The sequence below is a fragment of the Armigeres subalbatus genome, chromosome 1 (assembly GCF_024139115.2).
Source record: "Armigeres subalbatus isolate Guangzhou_Male chromosome 1, GZ_Asu_2, whole genome shotgun sequence".
Lineage (NCBI taxonomy): Eukaryota > Metazoa > Arthropoda > Insecta > Diptera > Culicidae > Armigeres > Armigeres subalbatus.
In genome coordinates this window covers 90,982,230-91,004,686 of record NC_085139.1, presented here as the reverse complement: position 1 = coordinate 91,004,686, position 22,457 = coordinate 90,982,230, and the positions used below count along the sequence as shown (strand labels likewise).

The 22,457-nt window shown below is 42.3% G+C and overlaps 1 protein-coding gene across 5 annotated transcripts in view; it reads left to right on the top strand.

Annotated features, from left to right (window-relative positions):
- Positions 1-825: 825 nt before the first annotated feature.
- The window catches only part of LOC134202185 (kinesin-like protein Klp98A), an 87,189-nt gene continuing 65,557 nt past the window's right edge, over positions 826-22,457 (top strand). Inside the window, exons 1-2 of one of the 5 annotated variants that reach the window (XM_062677242.1) lie at positions 827-1,011; positions 1,091-2,106. In XM_062677242.1, coding sequence (XP_062533226.1) covers positions 2,060-2,106 — 47 coding nt within the window. In that variant the 5' untranslated portion in view covers positions 827-1,011; positions 1,091-2,059. Of the gene's footprint in view, positions 2,107-22,457 lie in introns of all 5 variants that reach the window. The other 4 variants (XM_062677248.1, XM_062677255.1, XM_062677262.1 and 1 more) reach the window with 4 other exon arrangements.

The window sequence follows — 22,457 nt, the reverse complement described above, 5'->3', positions numbered from 1 at the left end:
TCGATGATCAGGGCGTCGCCCTTGACCCTCTCCTGAGGAGATCGGCGTTTTTCTTTCTTCTTCTGTTCCTTCTTCTTTTCCACAGACACCTTCTGCTTCTTCCTCTTCTCTCGCTGGCTTTCTACGGTTTGCCATTCACCGTTCTTGGCGCCATCCTTCAGTACGCTAGCACAATCGTGCACGTTCCGCTGCTTCTTCGGGACTTCCTGCTCCCCTGGCGAGTCCCTGCTTCGCTTCTCCGTGCGAGTATTTTGGATGCTCATTGGTGTCTGCTGTGTGTCTGCTGTATGCTCCGCTCCCTCTCTCAGCGTTTTTTCAGCTGCCTCAGCTCTTTTTTTGAGCGCGTTCTGTTCGTGCTCGGCAGCTTTAACGGCGGATTTGATGCTCGTCACTAGAACCTTTATCTTAGTGTGGACATTGTGTTTGTCCTTCACGAAGTCATAAAGCTCATCTATCTATCTATCTATCTATCTATCTATCTATCTATCTATCTATCTATCTATCTATCTATCTATCTATCTATCGATCTGTAAACTTTTTTAGTTTTTAGTATGATTCAGCCGTATCTACCCACAGTGGCAAGAAAGTAGTCACATGAAAAGCAATCCCCTACAGTCAGGAAATATTTCAGCGAAAATCTACCTTTCCTTTTCCCGCCGCCGGCTTCATCCATCCTCGGCGAGCGAGATGCAACGAATACAGTGTACTGACAGCAAGCCATAATGCTGTCACTTCTTTCCGCTTGTGACTGTCAAAAGTGTTCTTTGTGTTCGCTTTCAACCTTCATTCGGACGGTTCGGAGGTGGGCGGCCAGCCGATTTCTCATACTCACTTTACGGAGAGAATTCGGTTCGATCGGTCGCGTTGGTGGTGCGCTTCTTTTATTAGATGAATAGTGCGAATAATTGGCTTTTTCGTTTCAATTGTCCATCGTACATTTTCCAAGTGCTTTATATCTTCATATTGGCTGCATGAATTGTTTGTGGCTTCGTGCTGGGCGTGAAATACGATGTAAAATTTGACGGGGATTGGTGAAATATCAACGCAAATATGGTGTTCTATGTTTGTTATTGTTTTTGTTCTCACACAGGAAGCTATTTTGGTATGAGGGGTTGAATAACCAAATTGTTCGATTCAGAGTTGTGTTTTTGGGTGGTGCAAATTCCGATGGCTGCTAAGATGAGTTTTGGGATTGGTTCTTTGCCTACTACAATTGTAGGTACGTTTCGTTTGCCCGTGCATATGGTTCTCTAGAAAATGCGATGCATGAATGAAGAATAGGTAGGAGAAGTGCCCTAGAAATTTTTTCCCTCCGACCATAACGTTTGCGTGGAAAATTTATGGAGTGAAAATAGATGATTGTCGTGCTATGGCTTAGTTTAACAGTGCCGACCCAAAATATAAGGAAAGTGGATATTTATCAAGCCCTGTGTATGTGGCTGGAGCAAATAGTGGAGCAGAATGACACGAAGCGTTGATCCCACTACCCTCACGAAGCAAGAATAATTGTGTTGTGCAAAGTTTCGTGAAGAAAAACGTCTTCTACCTTAACTGTCTGCCTGAAAAATTATGGTGCGGGTAAAAAAATAAATAAAAGTGAAGAAGAGGCTCGAGTGAAAATAAAATGCTAATTGGTGTTACTTGTGCAGCTGGAGAAGAAGCAAAAATAATAATATACGTATGTGCGAAATCGACAACTACGCAGACCAAATCAACGAAGGTGCAATAGCAGAAATCTACACGAAGTTGATCGATTAAGTCTTTGGTATAGAGAAATGGAATGGTATAGTTGGAGCAGTGTGCCAATTAGCAGATGATAGCCGGCCTAGATCACTATCCTCCAGTTTCAACTAATGACAACTGTCGCTGTCAACTCATTTATTCGGCTGGAGATCGAGGTACTGTTCGGTTTCGATTTCGACTGCTACATCTGATGCGGAATTAAGGAAGCGTGACCATCTGTTGCAATTATTGATGAGTAATAGTGTGCTGCTGCGCGAACGCCGTTTCAGCTGAGAAGACATCCATCAAGGACGATAGGCACGAACGCTTCATCAGGATGGCATCGTTGAAAGTGGCGGTACGAGTGCGACCCTTCAATCAAAGGTGAGTTATGATGGCACGAAGTGGGGCATTCGTGGATTGTGCTGCGGTAAACTGTTGAATCTGACGGACTTATTTGTTTGTGAGCAATAGATTTTTTGTAGCAGTTTATGAAAAATGTAAAAAGAATTTATTTTGGTATTTTGGACTTTTTTCTAGGCAATGTTTATTTGGTATGTACTGCCGTCATACGCATATTTGTCCCATGTTTGCTGGGATTCCCTATATACATGGGACAGTTATGCGTATAACGGCAGTGTAGTAGCACGTGCAGTCTATAATTAGGACAGTTTTGGTTTATTGAAGCCCAAATTTGGAGAGATCATTCCAATAATATTATTTAATATTAGTATTTGGATAAACCACCGCAAGTCGGACATTTCTATGCATGATTTCCAATTCAGAAAAGGCTGACTGTCGAAACGCTACCTTCTGAATAGATTTTTTATAATCAAGATCCTTGATTGGTGGAAAATTGAACTCTGAATCTGCACTTGGCTTACCACAAGGGCTAACTGTAGACCTTGCCAGAATATGTTTTCTACATGCTTCAAGTGCTTAACATAAGCCTCAACTGTCGGAATGGTTTGCAAGTGTACCAACATACCTAGAAACGTGCGATACATACCTTCTTCTCGTACTTCACCACATTTTTTGCGATGACTCTACCTTAGCCCCGTGCTCATCATAACAAACAGCGACTACACATCGGATGTTGTTGCTGCATGTAAGCCGGCCACATAAGCCAAAGAGTAGCAGACATAGTTTCCATCGTTTGGATGTTTTCAAATATATTTGCCAAGCCAACGCAATCGGCTTTCTTTCAATCAGTGCAGCAGTGCTCGCTTCTACGCCCCACTGGCCAAGTAGATGGCGGGCGCGGTAGCCGTTTAAATACTAACTTCGTTTTGCCTGTCGCCTTCGAGGGGGTTATTTAGAATATATGATAAGACAGGTGGCGGTTTTAGTTTGCCTAGTCAGCAACATCCTTGAAATATCAATCTGAAGGCAGTGCGTTTGATTTAGTTCGGCCCGGTAACCGTTGCGTTGCTAAACTCAATATCTGCTGTAGGTGGACTCATGATGTTGAAACTACGGGAAATCAATTGAGCTCAAGCTCATCTAACCTGTGTTCAGGAACAAATCCAAATTCTCTCAATTCTGAGAACCGAAAACAGCTCGAACGCAAATAAAATACCATGACAAATTGGTGCTCTACTGGTGGGTAAATAACGTCCTGATTATTTTGGCTGCATGTATTTCCTCCAAATACAATCACTTGTGTTCAATAAATAGAAACCAGACGAGCAAAACGCAAGACCGCACGTACCTACCCCGCAAGCGAAGTCAATAAAGCGGAAAAACCACACAAACGGAAAATGCTCTACATTGACCGCAAACATTGCATCAAATCGCAACAGCTATCAAAGCCAGCCTCTGTACTACGGTGCTGAGAATGAGATATGCCGCCGTACACAAGGTGGGTGGCCAAGGCGATGCCGCGCTCAAACGAGTGTGACGGATACAAAGATCTGGCGACGAGGGAGGCCGAATAGATTTCCCGCTGCTGACCAATGCAATGGCGAACACTGTGGCTCGTATGTCTTGCTTAGTACGACCCACGGTCGCTTTTGGTATCGATATTTTTATGACCTAGAAACATTGAATTGACTATTGCTGGTTATGATTGGAATTGATTTGAAGCGGTTTCATACACTGGTGTGATTTGAAGTTAGTAGCTAAAATAATTAACAACGGTGTACGGATGTCGTAAAATGTCGTACCTATTGAAATAGTGGTCGGAATACGCTTACAGCTCTGAAATGGAAATGTCTTTAAAATACGAGAAAGACAAAAAGGCATTTTAATAATTGGACCTATCGTTTGTGACCATTGATGTCTACTTCTGACTTAATTCAGATACATGAATATAGAAAATGAAAATCGCAATAAAATGAAAATTTTGTCTCGTCAAATTCTATCGGTTACACCAAAGCGAAAATTAAATATGTTTTTGACATCAAATGTAATTGGGTGGTCCCCAATTAAAAAGCAGTCAAATGCATACTCCCAACTGCAGAACACCCAATTAGCCAACGCTCGCTGTATTGCCAGATCTACTATCATTACTTTATGAAATGAAATCCTTCCCGGATTGCAGCAGACAATGGCATATGGCATACAATTGTGAAAAAGTTTCCTATTTACCGCAGTCTCCATCTCCGTATCCGTTCCGAATGTTCATTATCGTCTGTGAGAGTACATGGCGGAAGCACCCAGCGGAAATAGTTCGGGGTTGGCATTATGGAACTACGTTCCCACTGGATGATTGCCCGATGCTTAAATTTGTATTTATAGGAGCTCTTCGGAATATTAGGTATAGCTTATAGCTCATTTAAGGTTTCAGAAGTATATGAGAGTACGTTGATTCACTGTTATGCAGAAGTAAGTTGGTCGAGAATCGAACCCGTTGTACTCGAATTGGCAATCTTAAGCCTACACTCGTTCTGCTAGTTTGAAATAGGGCTGGGTTTTCATTCCCTTCACACAAAGTGTTTCATATACTCTCAAATGTATCCAAATGATTGTCTGTCCCGCAGTAATTGGGAAAATGACTTCCCCTTAGTTCATGATAGGAACGAGCAATGCGATGAAGTATTAAATTTGCATACAAACTTAACTTAAACAACATGTAATCTCATCCTTTCACTTATGTTCATCTCACTCTATAACAGGGCTGCCCAACGTACGGCCCGCGGGCCGGATGTGGCCCTTGGCTCCTTTTTTTGTGGCCCGAGGCGTGTAAGAAAAAATACCTCATAAACGGCCCGAAAGCTTTCCCATCTGGCTCGAGAAGCTCCTGTTCATTATTTATCAACAGATACTAGGTTATTAGTATTTAATAGAATTCAGTATGGGGAAGCACGGAGTCGAATAATGTAGCACGGGTCAATTTTGCTGTTGATGAGATTTTGGCAACATTCTCTTCTGCCGGTCAAATTCATAGCTTATCTATTATTTTTTGCTGTTTTTGCTTCTTTGAGGCTTATCATTTTCTTTTGCCTCATATATTAATGGCTTACCTTTCTTTTTTTGCCATTTTTTTTTCGCCTATCCATCTAGTCAGTTGGTGATTTTTCTTACCTATAAGGGAGCAACGACTGCGCCATTGTCGCAGCCTTACAAATCCTCGCTCTTCAATCAGCGGAAAATTTGTCTTCAACTCCGAAAATTGGAAAGCGTGCTTACGCTCCAAGAAAGGAACACTGAATGATCATCGTTTATTTATCCATCAATGTAACCAAAAATACGAATGCTTTTTTCCGACTAACTTTATTCCCCACATGGATGAAACCTTTCCAGGGCGGAGAATTTGTTAGGGAATACATATCGGCTGCTGTTAACATGGTGTGCTCTAAAGAAAAGCCTCCTTCAGTAGTATTAGTTTACGTCGTAAAGCACGGTGAAGAATTAGAGTTCTCACAGTAGACTTGGAAACTACATTGTGCGAAAAGCCCCCTGCTTCTGAATCGGGACGGGGAATAACACGGGCGTTGTGTCACTTAAAAATTAAAGCAATCAACAATCAGCCACAAAAGTCAATTTGTGATATTTCTCAGTAAAAGTGTAAGTTTTTACCAAAAAAAGATCTATGTGCGAAAACGGTCAATATTCGTGATGTAGCGAAGCTCGCTAATAAAAAAAATCAACTTTACCTACGCGAGGAAACTTAACCACCACTAATTTCAAATTATGTTGGTAGAAATGGAAGCAGAATACGGAGATTTTCTGAGTTAATGCGACGTTCGTAGCCTAACCCGTGGTTCCTTGCTTGAGAGATTTTATTCTCTTCGAAAGGATGCTTGATCATGAATGAATGAGCCTTCACAGAAGATGTCATCAAACATCTCAATGCCTTAAATATAAGCCTTCAAATCAGGGATCAAGACGTCGAACTTTTATTATCCAAAATGCAAACTATTGAAACATAATTGAAACAATTTGGCACAATTGCTTGTCGGAAACTGATACATTTCTCAAATTCTGGTAGAAAACAGTCGAAGCCTTTCAACAGATATTTTCAAGCTCTTTCGGTAATTTTTGAGAACACAGTTCCTCAACACCGTTTACTGATGTAAATAATGTACTTGGAATGTTTCAAATGGAGACCTTGACCAAATGGAGACCTTGACCTCCAATGCAGCAACGTGCTCGAATCCAAATTTCAGAAAGACACATCTTTCGTAAGACATTTTCTCTCTCCAGAAGTACACAACTGTTTATCAAGAATGAAAGCAGTAAAAAGTAATTGTTTGCTCGCAAAATTCGATCACTAATTGTGAAATCAATATGCGCCGAGTATTGGGAAGAAGCCAACAATTCCATGTCCTGTTACGTAAAAACAAAACAAAATAAGCACATGAGAAGGTCGTTCAAACGCAATTAAATCGTGTTTAGTTTTTTAATTTTAGCCATTCTGTAAAACTTAATGCCATTTCGAAAAAAAATGTATTTTACTTTAATTATTTAAAAAGACAGGGCCACCGTCTTCGACCAGAGGTCGCACAGACTGAACCCTTAAACATCTAGCATGAGACAACGGACAAGACATTTACACAAACACCCAGTGGAACAGTGTAGAACATTTTCGCTTTACGAAAAGTTTTCTCCTTACCGGGGCGGGAATCGAACCCCCGCTCCATAGCACATGCGGCTAGACGATTGACGTCGCTAACCTCACGGCCACGATGCCCACAGGTTATTTTGAAAATGTATAAAAAATATGTACCGAATATTTTCTGGCCCGCCAGCAAGTGACCATTCTGAAAATCGGCCCGTGGCTTGAAAAGGTTGGGCAGGCCTGCTCTATAATCAATATGGTGTGTTAACATAGCAATGTTTAAAAGAATTTTGTTCGTGTAAGATGCAAAACGATTGGGAAATAATGGTTTTAAATAGCGTATACAATGATGCTATTCTTTTATTTCTATAATTGCATTCCCCCATATGCCCTACGATGCATCACGATGGTGGTTCACTGAGTAATGAAAAAAAAAAAAACACAACAACGGTCACTTATCTGACCAACAAACGACAATAAATGAGTCATATCGAAAAGAAGTACACATACCTAAACGGGAATAATCTTTGAATGTTTTCTTTCCTCAATGAAGCTGACTCTGTGGACCGTGTAAGTATCCATTGGGCATTGGCAGTGGAAGACCGAAAGTGAAAACAAGCACACATAAGCACTATCGCCGTAGTTGGTCGTGACGTGATGACAAAAATAATCACGCGAAGCAGGGAACTATTTATGGAGATGAAGTTCATAAAACGATTGAATTCAAATGGGGCAGAACTTAATCTTTCCGGATTGGTTTGTGTGATCTAGATGTAGGTACATAGGCCTAGACTAGCCATGAATAATCATTTATGAATGAGTGAGAATTGATAATGGTTTCCTTAATGAGCATTAATTCAGAATTTCTTTATGACCCCTCAACTAGTAACGCACGGTGGACGTATTAAGCTTCCTAATGCATTAGAAAAAAGTTACACATTGTGCATTGGGGTCCATTTGGACCCAAGATTTCATCACGATCACAAAAACTCAAATTTCAACCGATTTTCGATCTTTAGTCATCAAACGAAAGCTGTGGGTTTCTAGAATAAGACCATGTGGTGATTCATCCAAATTGACATCTTTAGTCCCCACCTTTACTAAAGTGGTACTGTTTGAGATTAGATTAGGCACCTAATTTTCGAGTTTCGTGTTATGATACATTAAATTGCTTGCAAATATGTGCTCTAATGATGAATTGTATTTGCTATGTTGTATACACAATTTCTTGGCTTTTGTATCCCTCGAGCGGTCATCGGAAAACTCTCTGGAAGATCCGGAACAACCGTAAAAGTGGGCAGTTCTAAAAGCTCATCCCAGAGCTTCTCATTTTTTTCGTAACCATTCATTCTGGCGAATTGTGAGTGCAATCAATAGTGAAACTTTTCCGTGACCCCAAAAGGCTCCCGAAACGGTCCTCCGAAAGATCTCCCACAGTTTCGCGATTTCTTCATAACCTATCATACCGATGAAATGTCTGTGCGATCAATTGTGAATGTCATTTGCGATCCGCAAATGCTCCTAAAACGGTCCTCTGGAAGATTCGGAACATCCATAAAATTTATTCCAGAGCTTCGCTATTATATTCGTAACCATCCATACGGGCGAATTGTGTGCGCAATAAATTTTGTAAATCATCCGAAACATCCGTTAAAGTGGCCAATTCCAAAAGTTGTTTATGCAATCAATAGTGAAAGTATTTTGTGACCCGAAATGACCACAATACGGTCCTCAGAGAATCCGGAATATCCGTAAAATAGGTTAATCCTAAAAGTTCATCCCAAATCTGCGCATTTTTGCTAGCATGCATAACGGTGAATTATGAGTGTAATCAATATTGAAAGTCCTCAGTGATCTATCAAAAGTTAATCACAATCAATTTTTTTTTGGAAAACATTGTTAACGGCATGCTACATTTATAGTCGACAACACTAAAGTCCTCTTTTATCGAGAATGATTAAAAACGGTTCTCCGGGAAATTTGCACATCCGTAACATGATTAATTCCAGAAGTTTATCCCAGAGCTCCTCATTTTATTTCGAAACCATCCATAGCGGGGCAGTAATTGTACAATCAATAGTGGGAATTTTCTGTCTGAATGTCCACTAATCGGTCCTCCGGGAGATCAGGAATATCAGTTAAAATGGTCAGTTCCAAAAGTTTATCCCACAGCTTCGCTAATTTTTGCTTTCATTCATATGGGTGAATCCGGGAATTCCTCCAAAAGTTCCTCCGGGAATTCCATCGGAAGTCATCCGTTCCGGATCTTCTGCAGTACCATTTCGGGTGTATTAATGGGTCACGGAAGACTTGCATTTTTGATTGCATGCTAAATTTGACAGAACGGGTGGTTACGAAAAAGTTGCGATGCTCTGAGATAAACTGTTGGAATTAGCCACTTTTAAGGATGTTCCGTATCTTCCGAAGGACCGTTTCTGGGTTATTTGGAGGTCACAGTAGACTTTCACTACAGTCAAACCTCCATAAAATGATATTAAAGAGATCATCGACTCATGGATATATCGAGATGTGGAAGAGAATCTCTTTGGAAAGCTGTTTCAAGGGACCATCACAGTAACCCAAAAAATATTATAATATGGCATAAGGTACACCGGGGCAAGTTGAAATGCGGGGTAAGTTGAAACGGAAGCTGTAATTTGGATCGGAAATGACCCAATGCCCTGATTATTTTTTACAACAAACTACTCCCCTGAACGCACCTTCTGACTGCCATTCCCAGAAGATTGCAGCTACAAAAACGCAATTCCTGCCTATGTTTTTTTTTTCGCCCTTCGCAAAATTTTAACCAACTTTTTGACGTGCCAATAAAACCGGTCTCAAAATGATGGTTGGAAGAGTGTTTTCATCAAATTTTTACGGTAGGTAATCATTCAATGTTGAACAAGCATAATGATTATGAAAAATCGATGGGAGATCCGTTTTGATTTTTGTATTTCGGTCGTTTGAAATTGCTTCGCAATTTAAACCCATCGGGGCAAATAGAAATGTGTGGTGCGGGGCAAGTTGAAACAACGATTCAAAACGTCTCCCACGCAATTTTTTTTTTTCTAAAATTCAGATACTTGATAGAAAGCTTTTAGGGCACTGAAATGGAAAGTAGGCTTTGAAATTAAAACAACAAAAATCAAAACCAAGTCGCCACCCACCAAACGCGAAGTTTCTGCCGCCATTGTTCTACGGATAGAGCATAATAGCACCAGAAGTAACTGTGTTTTTATTGCTAATTGCGAATAATTACATAAGATAAGCGGACTACAAATCGAAGAGATCGCTTTTCAAAGTGCGTATTGAACTATTTTCAATGTTAGTTTGTTAAGGTGAATCGCGTTGGAGTCCAATTAAAATTCTACATAGCGCTTTGAAGGGCACATAACTCGAAAAGTAAACGACAGACATAAACGGAAAGTAGTTTTTCACCTTTGCTCACTTGCAGCATACACGAAAAAATGGTTTCCAGATGTGCTAACCGCCTAAATATTCACATTTGTGCGAGCAAAAACGCGAGGTGAGGGATAGCACGGCCATTGTGGCTGCCATTTTTGGACGCCGCCGTAACTCACCTTAAATCAGTCTGCTTCAATTTAAATATTTAGTTTGAAAATAGTTGTACGGATTATCATCATTTGATTCAAAATTAGTGTGCGGTGGACGGATTTCGATTCAGGAGTAGTTGATTTAATTCATAATTTTCTCATGTTTTTCGTAGTTTTTATGTGTAAATGTGAAACACATCAAAAGTAGAAGCCTTCATGTTCCCTTGTCAATGACAAGCGTTTCATTTGCATTCGATTTCTATAGCCTAGTCTAGAGTACGGATTTCGATGTCCCACGGTATGTATTGATATGAGACAATTGAATGGACCATATTTAAGTTTATTTTTTGAATAAAAGAATATCAATATCTGGAATGTTACTTTTATGCGAGTAAATATCAAGATGAGGCAACACAATTTGGGATTTGGTTTTAAAATTTTTAGAACAAAGCCTACTATGTTATCAGGTTTTCTTAAACAGGAGACAATTTTAAGCTAGTTTCTAGAAAGAAAATCAAAATCATCAAAAAATTACATGGGACTCTTATGCGAATTTAGTTACCTTTACAACCACGTGCGTCTTGAGTCTCACTGAGTACATATATTGTGATTTTAATACGGAAAAATAGCTTATCTCTGTATGTAGCGCAGTGTTTCAACTTGCCCCGATACGCGGGGCAAGTTGAAACGATGCACATAAAAAAGTAATTTCAATATACACAATATTTATAAAAAAGTTCGTTGAGGTTGCTTATTTTTTATGTATAACCTTTGGCCCGAACTAGCAAACACCGCAAACGGATTAAAAATTCATTAAAAAGCGATTTTTTTATAGCACTTTAAAGTTCAACTTTGAAAAAACCGTTTCAACTTGCCCCGGTGTACCTTAATTTGCTTCCATGAGTCGATATCGAGTAATAGAACATCGACTCATGAAGCCTCCTTTCAAGAGGTCCGGAAGCCTCATTTCAAGACGCCTGGAAGCCTCCTTCCAAGAGGCTCGGAAGCCTCCTTCCAAGAGGCTCGGAAGCCTCCTTCCAAGAGGCTCGGAAGCCTCTTTCCAAGAGGCTCGGAAGCCTCCTTCCAAGAGGCTCGGAAGCCTCCTTCCAAGAGGCTCGGAAGCCTCCTTCCAAGAGGCTCGGAAGCCTCCTTCCAAGAGGCTCGGAAGCCTCCTTCCAAGAGGCTCGGAAGCCTCCTTCCAAGAGGCTCGGAAGCCTCTTTCAAGAGGCTCAGGCCCTCCTTCCAAGAGGCTCAGGAAGCCTCCTTCCAAGAGGCCTCGGAAGCCTGCTTCCCAGAGGGTCGGAAGCCTGCTTCCAAGAGGCTCGGAAGCCTCCTTCCAAGAGGCTCGGAAGCCTCCTTCCAAGAGGCTCGGAAGCCTCCTTCCAAGAGGCTCGGAAGCCTCCTTCCAAGAGGCTCGGAAGCCTCCTTCCAAGAGGCTCAGGAAGCCTCCTTCCAAGAGGCTCAGCCTCCTTCCAAGAGGCTCAGAAGCCTCCTTCCAAGAGGCCTGGAAGCCTCCTTCCAAGAGGCTCAGAGCCTCCTTCCAAGAGGCTGGAAGCCTCCTTCCAAGAGGCCCGGAAGCCTCCTTCAAGAGGCTCAGAGCCTCCTTTCAAGAGGCTCAGAAGCCTCCTTTCAAGAGGCCTGGAAGCCTCCTTTCAAGAGGCTCAGGAAGCCTTCTTTCAAGAGGCTCGGAAGCCTCCTTTCAAGAGGCTCGGAAGCCTCCTTTCAAGAGGCTGGGAAGCCTCCTTTCAAGAGGCTAGGAAGTCACCTTTCACGAGGCTGGAAGCCTCCTTTCAAGAGGCTCAGAAGCCTCCTTTCAAGAGGCCCGGAAGCCTCCTTTCAAGAGGCTCAAAGCCTCCTTTCAAGAGGCTGGAAGCCTCCTTTCAAGGCTCAGCCTCCTTTCAAGAGGCTCGGAAGCCTCCTTTCAAGAGGCTCGGAAGCCTCCTTTCAAGAGGCTCAAGCCTCCTTTCAAGAGGCTCAGAGCCTCCTTTCAAGAAGCTCGGAAGCCTCCTTACAAGAGGCTCGGAAGCCCTCCTTTCAAGAGGCTAGGAAGCCCTCCTTTCGAGAGGCTAGGAAGCCCTCCTTTCAAGAGGCTCGGAAGCCCCCCTTTCAAGAGGCTCGGAAGCCTCCTTTCAAGAGGCTCGGAAGCCTCCTTTCAAGAGGCTCGGAAGCCTCCTTTCAAGAGGCTCGGAAGCCTCCTTTCAAGAGGCTCGGAAGCCTCCTTTCAAGAGGCTCGGAAGCCTCCTTTCAAGAGGCTCGCCCAAGTAACATTTTAAGTTTTATAACGCTCTTGTAGACCATAATTTACTCTTCAAGAGAATTATGAAACCAGCATAAAACCAAAATGTTACTAGGGCGGAAGCCTCCTTTCAAGAGGCTCGGAAGCCTCCTTTCAAGAGGCTCGGAGGCCTCCTTTCAAGAGGCTCGGAAGCCTCCTTTCAAGAGGCTCGGAAGCCTCCTTTCAAGAGGCTCGGAAGCCTCCTTTCAAGAGGCTCGGAAGCCTCCTTTCAAGAGGCTCGGAAGCCTCCTTTCAAGAGGCTCGGAAGCCTCCTTTCAAGAGGCTCGGAAGCCTCCTTTCAAGAGGTTAGGAAGCCTCCTTTCAAGAGGCTCGGAAGCCTATTTTCAAGAGGCTCAGAAGCCTCCTTTCAAGAGGCTCGGAGGCCTCCTTTCAAGAGGCTCGGAGGCCTCCTTTCAAGAGGCTCGGAGGCCTCCTTTCAAGAGGCTCGGAGGCCTCCTTTCAAGAGGCTCGGAGGCCTCCTTTCAAGAGGCTAGGAGGCCTCCTTTCAAGAGGCTCGGAGGCCTCCTTTCAAGAGGCTCGGAAGCCTCCTCTCAAGAGGCTCAGCGCACAAGGTCAGAAACCCGAACAACACCTCAAAATTTGTTTCGTTCGTTTCGCAAAGCTCATCCAAATCCATTCCAAATTCCATCCAACTCCAATCCATATCCAATCCAAGTCACATCCAAATCTCATTCAAATTCAATCCAAATCCCATCAAAATCCATTTTAAATCCAATCCGAATCCCATCCAAATTCACTCCAAATCCCATTCAAATCCAATCCAAATCCCATCTAAATCCAATCCAAATCCCATGAAAATCTAACCTAAATCCGATCCAAATCCAATCCGAATTCCGTTCAAATCCAATCCAAATCCCATCGAATACTAATCCAAGTCACATCCAAATCTCATCCAAATCCAATTCAAAACCCATTCAAATCTAATCCAAATCCCATCTTAATTCAATCTAAATCCCATCAAAATCTAACCCAAAAACTATTCAAATGTCACCCAAATTTCATCTAAATCCTATCCAAATTCAACCCAAATTCCATCTAAATCCCATCCAAATCCAATACAAATACTATTCAAGTCCCATCCAAATCCAATCCGGATCCCATCCAGACTCAATCCAAATCCAATCCAAATACAATCGAAATCCAATCTCAATGCTATCCAAATTCAATCCAAATCTAATCCAAATCCCATCCAAATCTCATACAAATTCAATCCAAATCCCACTCAAATTCAATCCAAATCCAAATCCAATTCAAAATCAATCTAAATTCAATACAAATCCTATTCAAATCCAATCCAAATCCCATCTAAATCTTATCCAAATCCAATCCAAATCCGATCCAAGTCTCTTCCGAATCTCATCCAAATCTCATTCAAATCCTATCCAAATCCCATCAAAATCCAATCCGAATCCCATCCAAATCTCATTCAAATTCAATACAAATCATATTCAAGTCCCATCCAAATCCAATCCAAATCCCATCCAAATCCAATCCAAATCCCATTCAAATCCCATCCAAATCATCCAAATTCAATCCAAATCCAATACAAATCCTATCCGAATCCAATCCAAATCTCATCCAAATTCAATTCAAGTCTTATCCAAGTCCCATCCAAATCCAATCCAAATCCCTTTCAAATCCAATCCAAATCCCATTCAAATCCAATCCAAATCCCATCCAAATCTCATCCAAATTCAATCCAAATCCAATACAAATCCTATCCAAATCCCATTTAAATCCAATCTTAATCCCATCCAAATCTCATCCAAATTTAATTCAAATCCAATACAAATCTTATCCAAGTCCCATCCAAATCCAATCCAAATCCCATCCAAATACAATCCAAATGCCATTCAAATCCAATCCAAATCCCATCCTAATCTCATCCAATCCAATCTCATCCGATCCAAGTCTTTTCCGAATCTTATCCAAATCTCATTCAAATCCTATCCAAATCCCATCCAAATCCAATCCAAATCTCATTCATATCCAATCCAAATCTTATTCAGATTCAATCCAATTCCAATACAAATCCTGTCCAAATCCCATCAAAATCCAATCCGAATCCCATCCCAATCTTATCCAAATTCAATTCAAATTCAATACAAATCATATTCAAGTCACATCCAAATTAAATCCAAATCCCATCCAAATCCAATCTAAATCCCACTCAATTCCAATCCAAATCCCATCCAAATTCAATCCAAATCCAATCTAAATCCCATTCAAATCCCATCTAAATCTCATCCAAATTCGTCCTATCAAGATGCTCAGAAGCCTCCTTTTAAGTGACTCGAAAGCCGCTATTCAAGGGGATCGGAAGCCTTAATCTAAGAGGCTCGGAAGCCTTGTTTGAAGATATGTGGAAGGATCCAATAGTCATGAAAGTCCTGTAGGAAGCTCGAGTCATCAACTTACGTAGCAATAAAAATTTTAGCCAAAATTATGGAGAGCGATACATCACGTTAATTTTCAGTTCCAGGGGTACCTCTCAAGAAAAAGGTTGAGAACCACTAATTTACGATGCAGAACTATGATACTCGTTCAGTTTCGTGCATCATAAATCGTGCCATCTAGCTCCAAACTACTGTTTTTAGATGTTTTCCAATACATTTTTCGATACAAACTTCCACTGAGTGTGGAGTGTGGACCGCCCAAACATTGACCGATTTGGCTGAGATTTTTTCAAGGTCATCAAAAGGAATGAAATCAGCGGGCGGCTCATCAAGAATTTTCAAATAAGGTTTGTTTCATACTAATTTGTTCGAGTTCGTAGTTCCACATTCAAGAATAAGCAGGAGATCGCCGAGTCATTTCGGTAGGGTCAGTCAGATGTCCATCTGTGTCCAGAAGGTTCGTTATTTGTAGCCACGTCGTCATATTTTGTCAAACAGACTGAAACCCTTGATGAAGTTGATTGTCTTCCTCTCGTCAACCGGGTTGTTGCAGAGGACGGTTGAGGCTTTTGAGATATTCCAATGAGCGAGTTGAAGTCGCTCGAATCTATTCACATCCCGCTCACGAGTAGAGAGGAACGAGTGACTTCATCCTGCTCGAAAATGGAAATTGAAAAGGTGGTTTACGAAAATTTTAAATGCTGTACAATTAAATTCTAAAATGAATTTACTAAAATTATTTGACCGTTTGAGGATCGATCATGATACGATACTTCCATTTCATTTTTGTTATAAGCTGACTAATTTTTAGAAATATTTTTTTGATCATGTGTTGAAACGTGACATGTTGACGTGAGCGATGACCATATTTCGATTGGTCGAATCACATTGCAGCTGAAGAGACACATCGAAAAAAGTGCATCGAAACACGATTGAAAGTATATAATTTATTGTTGCCACAATATTAGAGGCCATATTTAGGTACATAACGAACTGTTTACCATACTATACTTACGCTGTCCGAGTTTCATCGAAATGCACTGCTCCCGGACCATCAGCAGCGTCTGCTGGCGGCATTCGGTTTGGTGTTTGGCGGACTGACTGAGTTTGCTCATTCATCATCATATCCAACCGATAATCGCAAAATCGCCAACGGCTGCTACACAACAGCAGCAGCAACAACAACAACACGTGCGGCTTACCTCTATAATTGCATAATTTCCTCTTCAGGAGTGCAGTTATGTACTCAGCAGCAATGGTGCTTCGCTCGTAGTCAGTAGCTCTGTATCCAGCGCGCACCATTTTGCTCCTTTGTTTGAAGCTTCAAAATAATAGGAACAGTAGGCCACTAGAATAGTTATGTGTGTAGCCAGCTGCAAAAATAAGTTTTTTTTTTCATGACTAGTTTAGTAGTTTTTGCAATGAATCGCCTGCTTTGAGCGTGCTTACAGCGGCACACTAGGAGTTAACTTTCTGAAATCAGTATGGCGAAAGGCATCTAAGGCTCGATTTCTCAAAAATAAGCACTTTCATCAAAAAAATATTTGGTAGGCATGGTAGCGGACACCTTCCTGCATAATCGGTACCAAATAGTTTTTCATGAAAAGTTTCTTATTTTGAGAAAACCCGCGTTAGATGACTTTCGCCATACAAATTTCTGGCGGTTAACTCTTGCTGGCTGTTTTGCGCATATACTATAGCGCCTGGATGTGACGGTGGCGAGTAGAAAATCAGCCACTGCCAATAATTCATTGCAAACAAAAAATGAGTTATTAGATGATTATTCACGTCTGTAACATTTGAACATAATTTACTTAATATTGAGCACCTTTTAGAGCCTTCTTTAGCTTAGCGTTAAGATCAGTTACCCGGGTTTCAGCAACCCGTTGTCAAGTCTTCGACAATTTACAAATCTGACTGTGTTCGGCAATTGCATTATGGCTAACCTCAATGGGCGATTTTTGCTTCAGTAGCGTAACGATTAAGCAGTCGCAAGCTGCCATCATCGCCCAGGTTGCATCCAGCGAACCATGAAACGCACTTCTTTGGATTGGATTTTTTTATAACCGTCACAACTATCGCCTCCATAATCACCATCATCATCATCATCATCGTTCAACAAAGCACACTGGTGCTTATTATATGGAAAGTTGCTCGATTATTTTGCAACTGCAGTCAACCATCCCAGCCAGCTTTCCGAACGACCGACTTGAAGGTTAAAGAATTCATTTTAAGGTAAATGTACCGTAGTAAGTAGTAGTCATGGCATGACTGCGTTCTCCACATTTTGTTATAAACAAAGCTGAAATCCATATGGAAAATTACAAACAATTACCCTTCACATTGGAAATTTTATGAATGATTCTATCAAACAGACCCGAATCCTAGCGTTCTTGGAATCAATTAGTAAATTTTTTTTTCTGCAAAACAGCTTTACAATGTATTTTCACTCGCCAAGTTTTGCTGAATCCAATTCAAATCACGTATAGAGGCATTTGGCTGAAGCTAGTCGAAACTTGAGCTCCAACACGTGGGGGTTCAAGTTGACGCACGGAAATTAGCATCTGGTCGCAGGCATGGCATACTGCGGTACAGGCTTCTATAGCCAGCGTACGGTACGCCCTTGCATATGAAACGACGCGATTTCGCGTGATAGTCAAGCGCGATGGTTTCCAGCAGAATCGCACAAGAGAGTGCTCGCGCATGAGGGCTGCATGATTTAGATTTTAGTATGATTTTACCAACACTGTCAGTGATTTTAGATTGAGCAATATAAAAAATTACCATTGCCTTTAGGTGGATAGTCTGTTCTTCTTTTTTGTTGACCGAGAAAAAGTTCGAACCCGAACATTTCCTGGTCTTGTTTATAGCCGCACGTCTCCGGATGACTCTCCTTAGGTGGATTGATGTGGCTTTTAAGTTAGACAATAACAATTTACCGCTGCTTAAGACCCACTGTTTTGATTTGAATAAAGTAAAAACGAAATCGTTTGACATGTTGAACCACAATGTTCGGTAGACGATGTTCCGTTCGTTATGAAGAAGTATTGAGAGATCGTTCATCTTGCTTCAGTATGACGTACACAACACATTGCACTCCATTGCGGCGCACTCACGACCGAAAGCGATGTGGGTGCTGTAGTTTTGAGTCATAGGTATTTTTGATGTATTTTATTCATGTGTTTTTTGAGATCTTTGAACCAAGGAAATGAAGGTTTTGGAAGGTTGATTTCAAACACATTTTGTTCTTAAATTTGGCTTGATAGGTCTTTTGTGCATATTTATTGTAGCTGATTTTCAGAAAATCTAACTAACAAAATTACCTACTAACGATATTGTTCTTTAAAAATTCAGCAAAACTTGCCAAATTCGCCTATCGCCCTATGTACTAACTTGGCTACCGGTAAAGCGTAATTGAAAATCACGACAACGCCGATGATGGCAGAGTATGACTCGCTCTTGTGCCACTTAGCAGACAACTCGTCCAACTGACGTAATTGGTTTCATGGATGTTGTTCCCCGACATTCACCTACGAACTCGTGACGGCAAATTGTGGCAGTTCAAACTCAATTACTAGAATAAATGCATTTTCATATTCCTTTGTTCGGAAGTATCAAACTGAAACATACGTGTATAAATGAATCCTTTATATCCATGCGGGATTCTACTGCTCATTTTTCTTGCAATTTTGTTCCCTGCATCTTCTTTTTTTTGTTTCAGTCTTTGAAAACTATTAGGAATCCAAGCAATCTCCACCTTGTTTAATATACATTGTGCAGTAGTGAGTGGGTGAAAAGGCATTATATTAACAGGCAACCCTAATCTACGACGCAGACTAGCCGACATCAGTGTAACATTTTTCAGTAATCTTTGTTGTACTTTTGCCGAGTAAAGAGTGCTTCATTAGAAGTTCATTGCTATTTTCAGAATCACGATTTCCCAATGGGCCATGTGTGTGATTTACAACTAAGTTATATCTAAAGCCAGATGTTCTAGAATCTACAAACTGTTCTGGAGCTCAGATAAATTGATCTATCAGGTCAACTACCCTTGATACAAAGGTGACAGCAACCAATCACATCCATATTACGCAGAACCTATGTGAATGATATTTCACTCTACTTTGTCAAAATCTAGCATCTCCAAACTGTTCTGGAGTTCAAATGGTTTCTTGAGCTGAGTATCATTTTGGCGTACTTTCTAGAGCTAGATTTTTTTTTTCGGATTTTCAACGGGAAATACTCTGAAGTTTCTACGGGAAATTGTTTGGAATTTCTAAATGAATTTGCACAGGATGTTTTTTTTAATCCCTATAGGCGGAATTTCTACGGAGAATTTTAAGTTTCATGGAAAACTGTTTTGGAAAGAAATTTCTACGAAACATTCTTTGTATTGTCTATAATTCTTTGACAATTGTTCGAATTCTACGGGAAATTGTTCGAAAAGAGGAATGGTCGATCGACAGGAAGTCTTTCAGCGGAAAGCCATTTGCCCGAATGTTACTTGACCGAATTACACGTTAAGCTGGTAATTAAATATATGACCTAATGGGTCATGTGACCGAAAACGCCGTATGGTCGAAATGGCCGTTCAGCAGAAAACCCCATTTGGGAAAATGGGTCATTTGGCCAAAAATGTAATTTGTTGAATAAATAATACGGCCAAAAATTACGACCCGTTCGGCCGAACGACATTTTCGTCCAAATGGCTCTTTCTGCTAAACGACCAATACGGCCAAATGACCTATCTAAAGGACCAGTTCGGCCGTATGACAATTTTAGCCAAATGGTCCATTCCGTCAAACGACCAATTTTGCCAAACAGCATATAGACCAAATAACTTATTCGGCCAAATGACCAACTGTGTTCAAGCCAAATGGTTATTGAAGACTTTCGGCAAAACGGCCTTTCCCGTCGAATGCCACGGTGAAAAGCCATTTGATCGAATGTCAGTTGGCCGAATGACACGTTAAGCAATCTAGCCAAATTCCATTTGACCAAACCGGTAATTAGGTCAAACATGATTAAGCCGAAACCGTTGAAAGGCGCAATCGGCCCAACTGGTAGGTTGCCCTAACAAATCAATTGGCCTAAAATGCCATTTGGTCAAAATTGTCGTGAACGAGAAAATCTTCGTTTCAACTTCCGGGTCCAACGTCGGAGCCGGTTGAGTTTGTAATATCTTTTCCACAGAAGTGCTCAATCTTTCTGTTTACTGCAAATCTTTATTTCCTTTTTTATGTCTGCCTAGAAAACATCGCGAGCGAAGAACTCGGTTTAATTGCACTTATGCACCATTCAACTTTATTTCCGGGCAACGACAACAGATCTTTTTGCTGTGAACGGAACTAAGGGCATCATGGACTATGTCCAAGGGCTTGACGACCCCTCCCCAGACCATCTGCGAGTTGTGGCGCATGCCTAGGATGCGTAGGGGTTTGACAGTGGGCCCTGTTAAACCTCTATAAAAAGCTGCATGTATCCGCAAGTAGGCTCCACCAAAGCGACCGTGTGCCGTTCAAAGCGCACAAGCCCAAGTCCTGGTGTTAGGTGGGACGCTAAACAGCCCTGACACGACGGTCCTGCGACGAGACAGGAGGTTTGCGCAGGCCCAATAAGCCGCCTTTAAAAACAACTATTACGAACAACATAGACGATAATACGACTCGATACAATCGGCAACGACCTAGGCGACGAATAAAGGATCACGATTGGAAGCTTGGAACATGGAACTGCAAGTCGCTAGGCTTCGCAGGTTGCGACAGGATAATCTACGATGAATTACATCCCCGCAACTTCGATGTCGTAGCGCTTCAGGAAATCTGCTGGACAGGACAGAAATTGTGGAAAAGCGGCATTGAGCGGCTACCTTCTACCTAAGCTGTGGCACCACCAACGAGCTGGGAACCGGCTTCATAGTGCTGGGAAAGATGCGCCAACGCGTGATTGGATGGCAGCCAATCAACGCAAGGATGTGCATGCTGAGGATAAAAGGCCGTTTCTTCAACTATAGCATCATCAACGTGCACTGCCTACACGAAGGGAGATCCGACGACGAGAAAGAAGCGTTCTATGCGCAGCTGGAGCAGACATACGATGGATGCCCACTGCGGGACGTCAAAATCGTCATCGGTGACATGAACGCTCAGGTAGGAAGGAAGGAAATGTATAGACCGGCCATCGGACCGGATAGGCTGCATACCGTATCGAACGACAACGGCCAACGATGCATAAACTTTGCAGCCTCCCGCGGAATGGTAGTCCGAAGCACTTTCTTCCCCCGCAAGAATATCCACAAGGCCACATGGAAATCACCTAATCAAGTAACGGAAAGCCAAATCGACCACGTTCTAATCGACGGCAAATTCTTCTCCGACATCACGAACGTACGCACTTACCGCAGTGCGAATATTGAATCCGACCACTACCTAGTTGCAGTATGTCTGCGCTCACAACTCTCGACGGTGATCAACACGCGTCGGAGTCGTCCGCCGCGGCTAAACATTGGGTGGCTACAAGACGGTAGACTAGCCCAAGACTACGCGCAGCAGCTGGAAGTGGCACTCCCAACGGAAGAGCAGCTAGGCGCAGCATATCTTGAAGATGGCTGGAGAGATATTCGATCCACCATTGGAAGCACCGAAACCGCTGCACTAGGCACGGTGGCTCCGGATCAGAGAATCGACTGGTATGACGGCGAATGTGAGCAGTTAGTTGAGGAGAAGAATGCAGCATGGGCGAGATTGCTGCAACACCGCACGAGGGCGAACGAGGCACGATACAAACGGGCGCGGAACAGACAAAACTCGAGTCGGAGGAAAAAGTGTTTGCAGGAAGATCGAGACAGTGAAGAGACGGAGCAACTCTACCGCGCTAATAACGCACGAAAGTTCTATGAGTAGTTAAACCATTCACGTAAGGACCACGTGCTACAGCCCGATATATGTAAGCACATAAACGGGAACCTTCTTACAAACGAGCGTGAGGTGATCCAAAGGAAGCGGCAGCACTACGAAGAGCACCTGAATGGCGATATGGCAGACAACGGTGACGGTTTGGCAATGAGCCTAGGAGCACGCGCGCAGGACATGCGACTTCCAGCTCCGAATCTCCAGGAAATCCAGGAGGAGATCGGCCGGCTGAAAACAACAAAGCCCCTGGAGTTGTCCAACTACCAGGAGAGCTGTTTAAACACGGTGGTGAGGCAATGGCTAGAGCGCTGCACTGGTTAATTACCAAGGTTTGGGAGGATGTGGTTCTGGCGCAGGAGTGGATGGAAGGTGTCGTGTGTCCCATCTACAAAAAAGGCCATAAGCTGGATTGTAGCAACTACCACGCAATCACATTGCTGAACGCCGCCTACAAGGTACTCTCCCAAATTTTATGCCGCCGACTAACACCAATTGTAAGAGAGTTCGTGGGGCAGCACCAGGCGCTATTTATGGGTGAACGCTCAACCACAGACCAGATGTTCGCCGTAGGTCAGG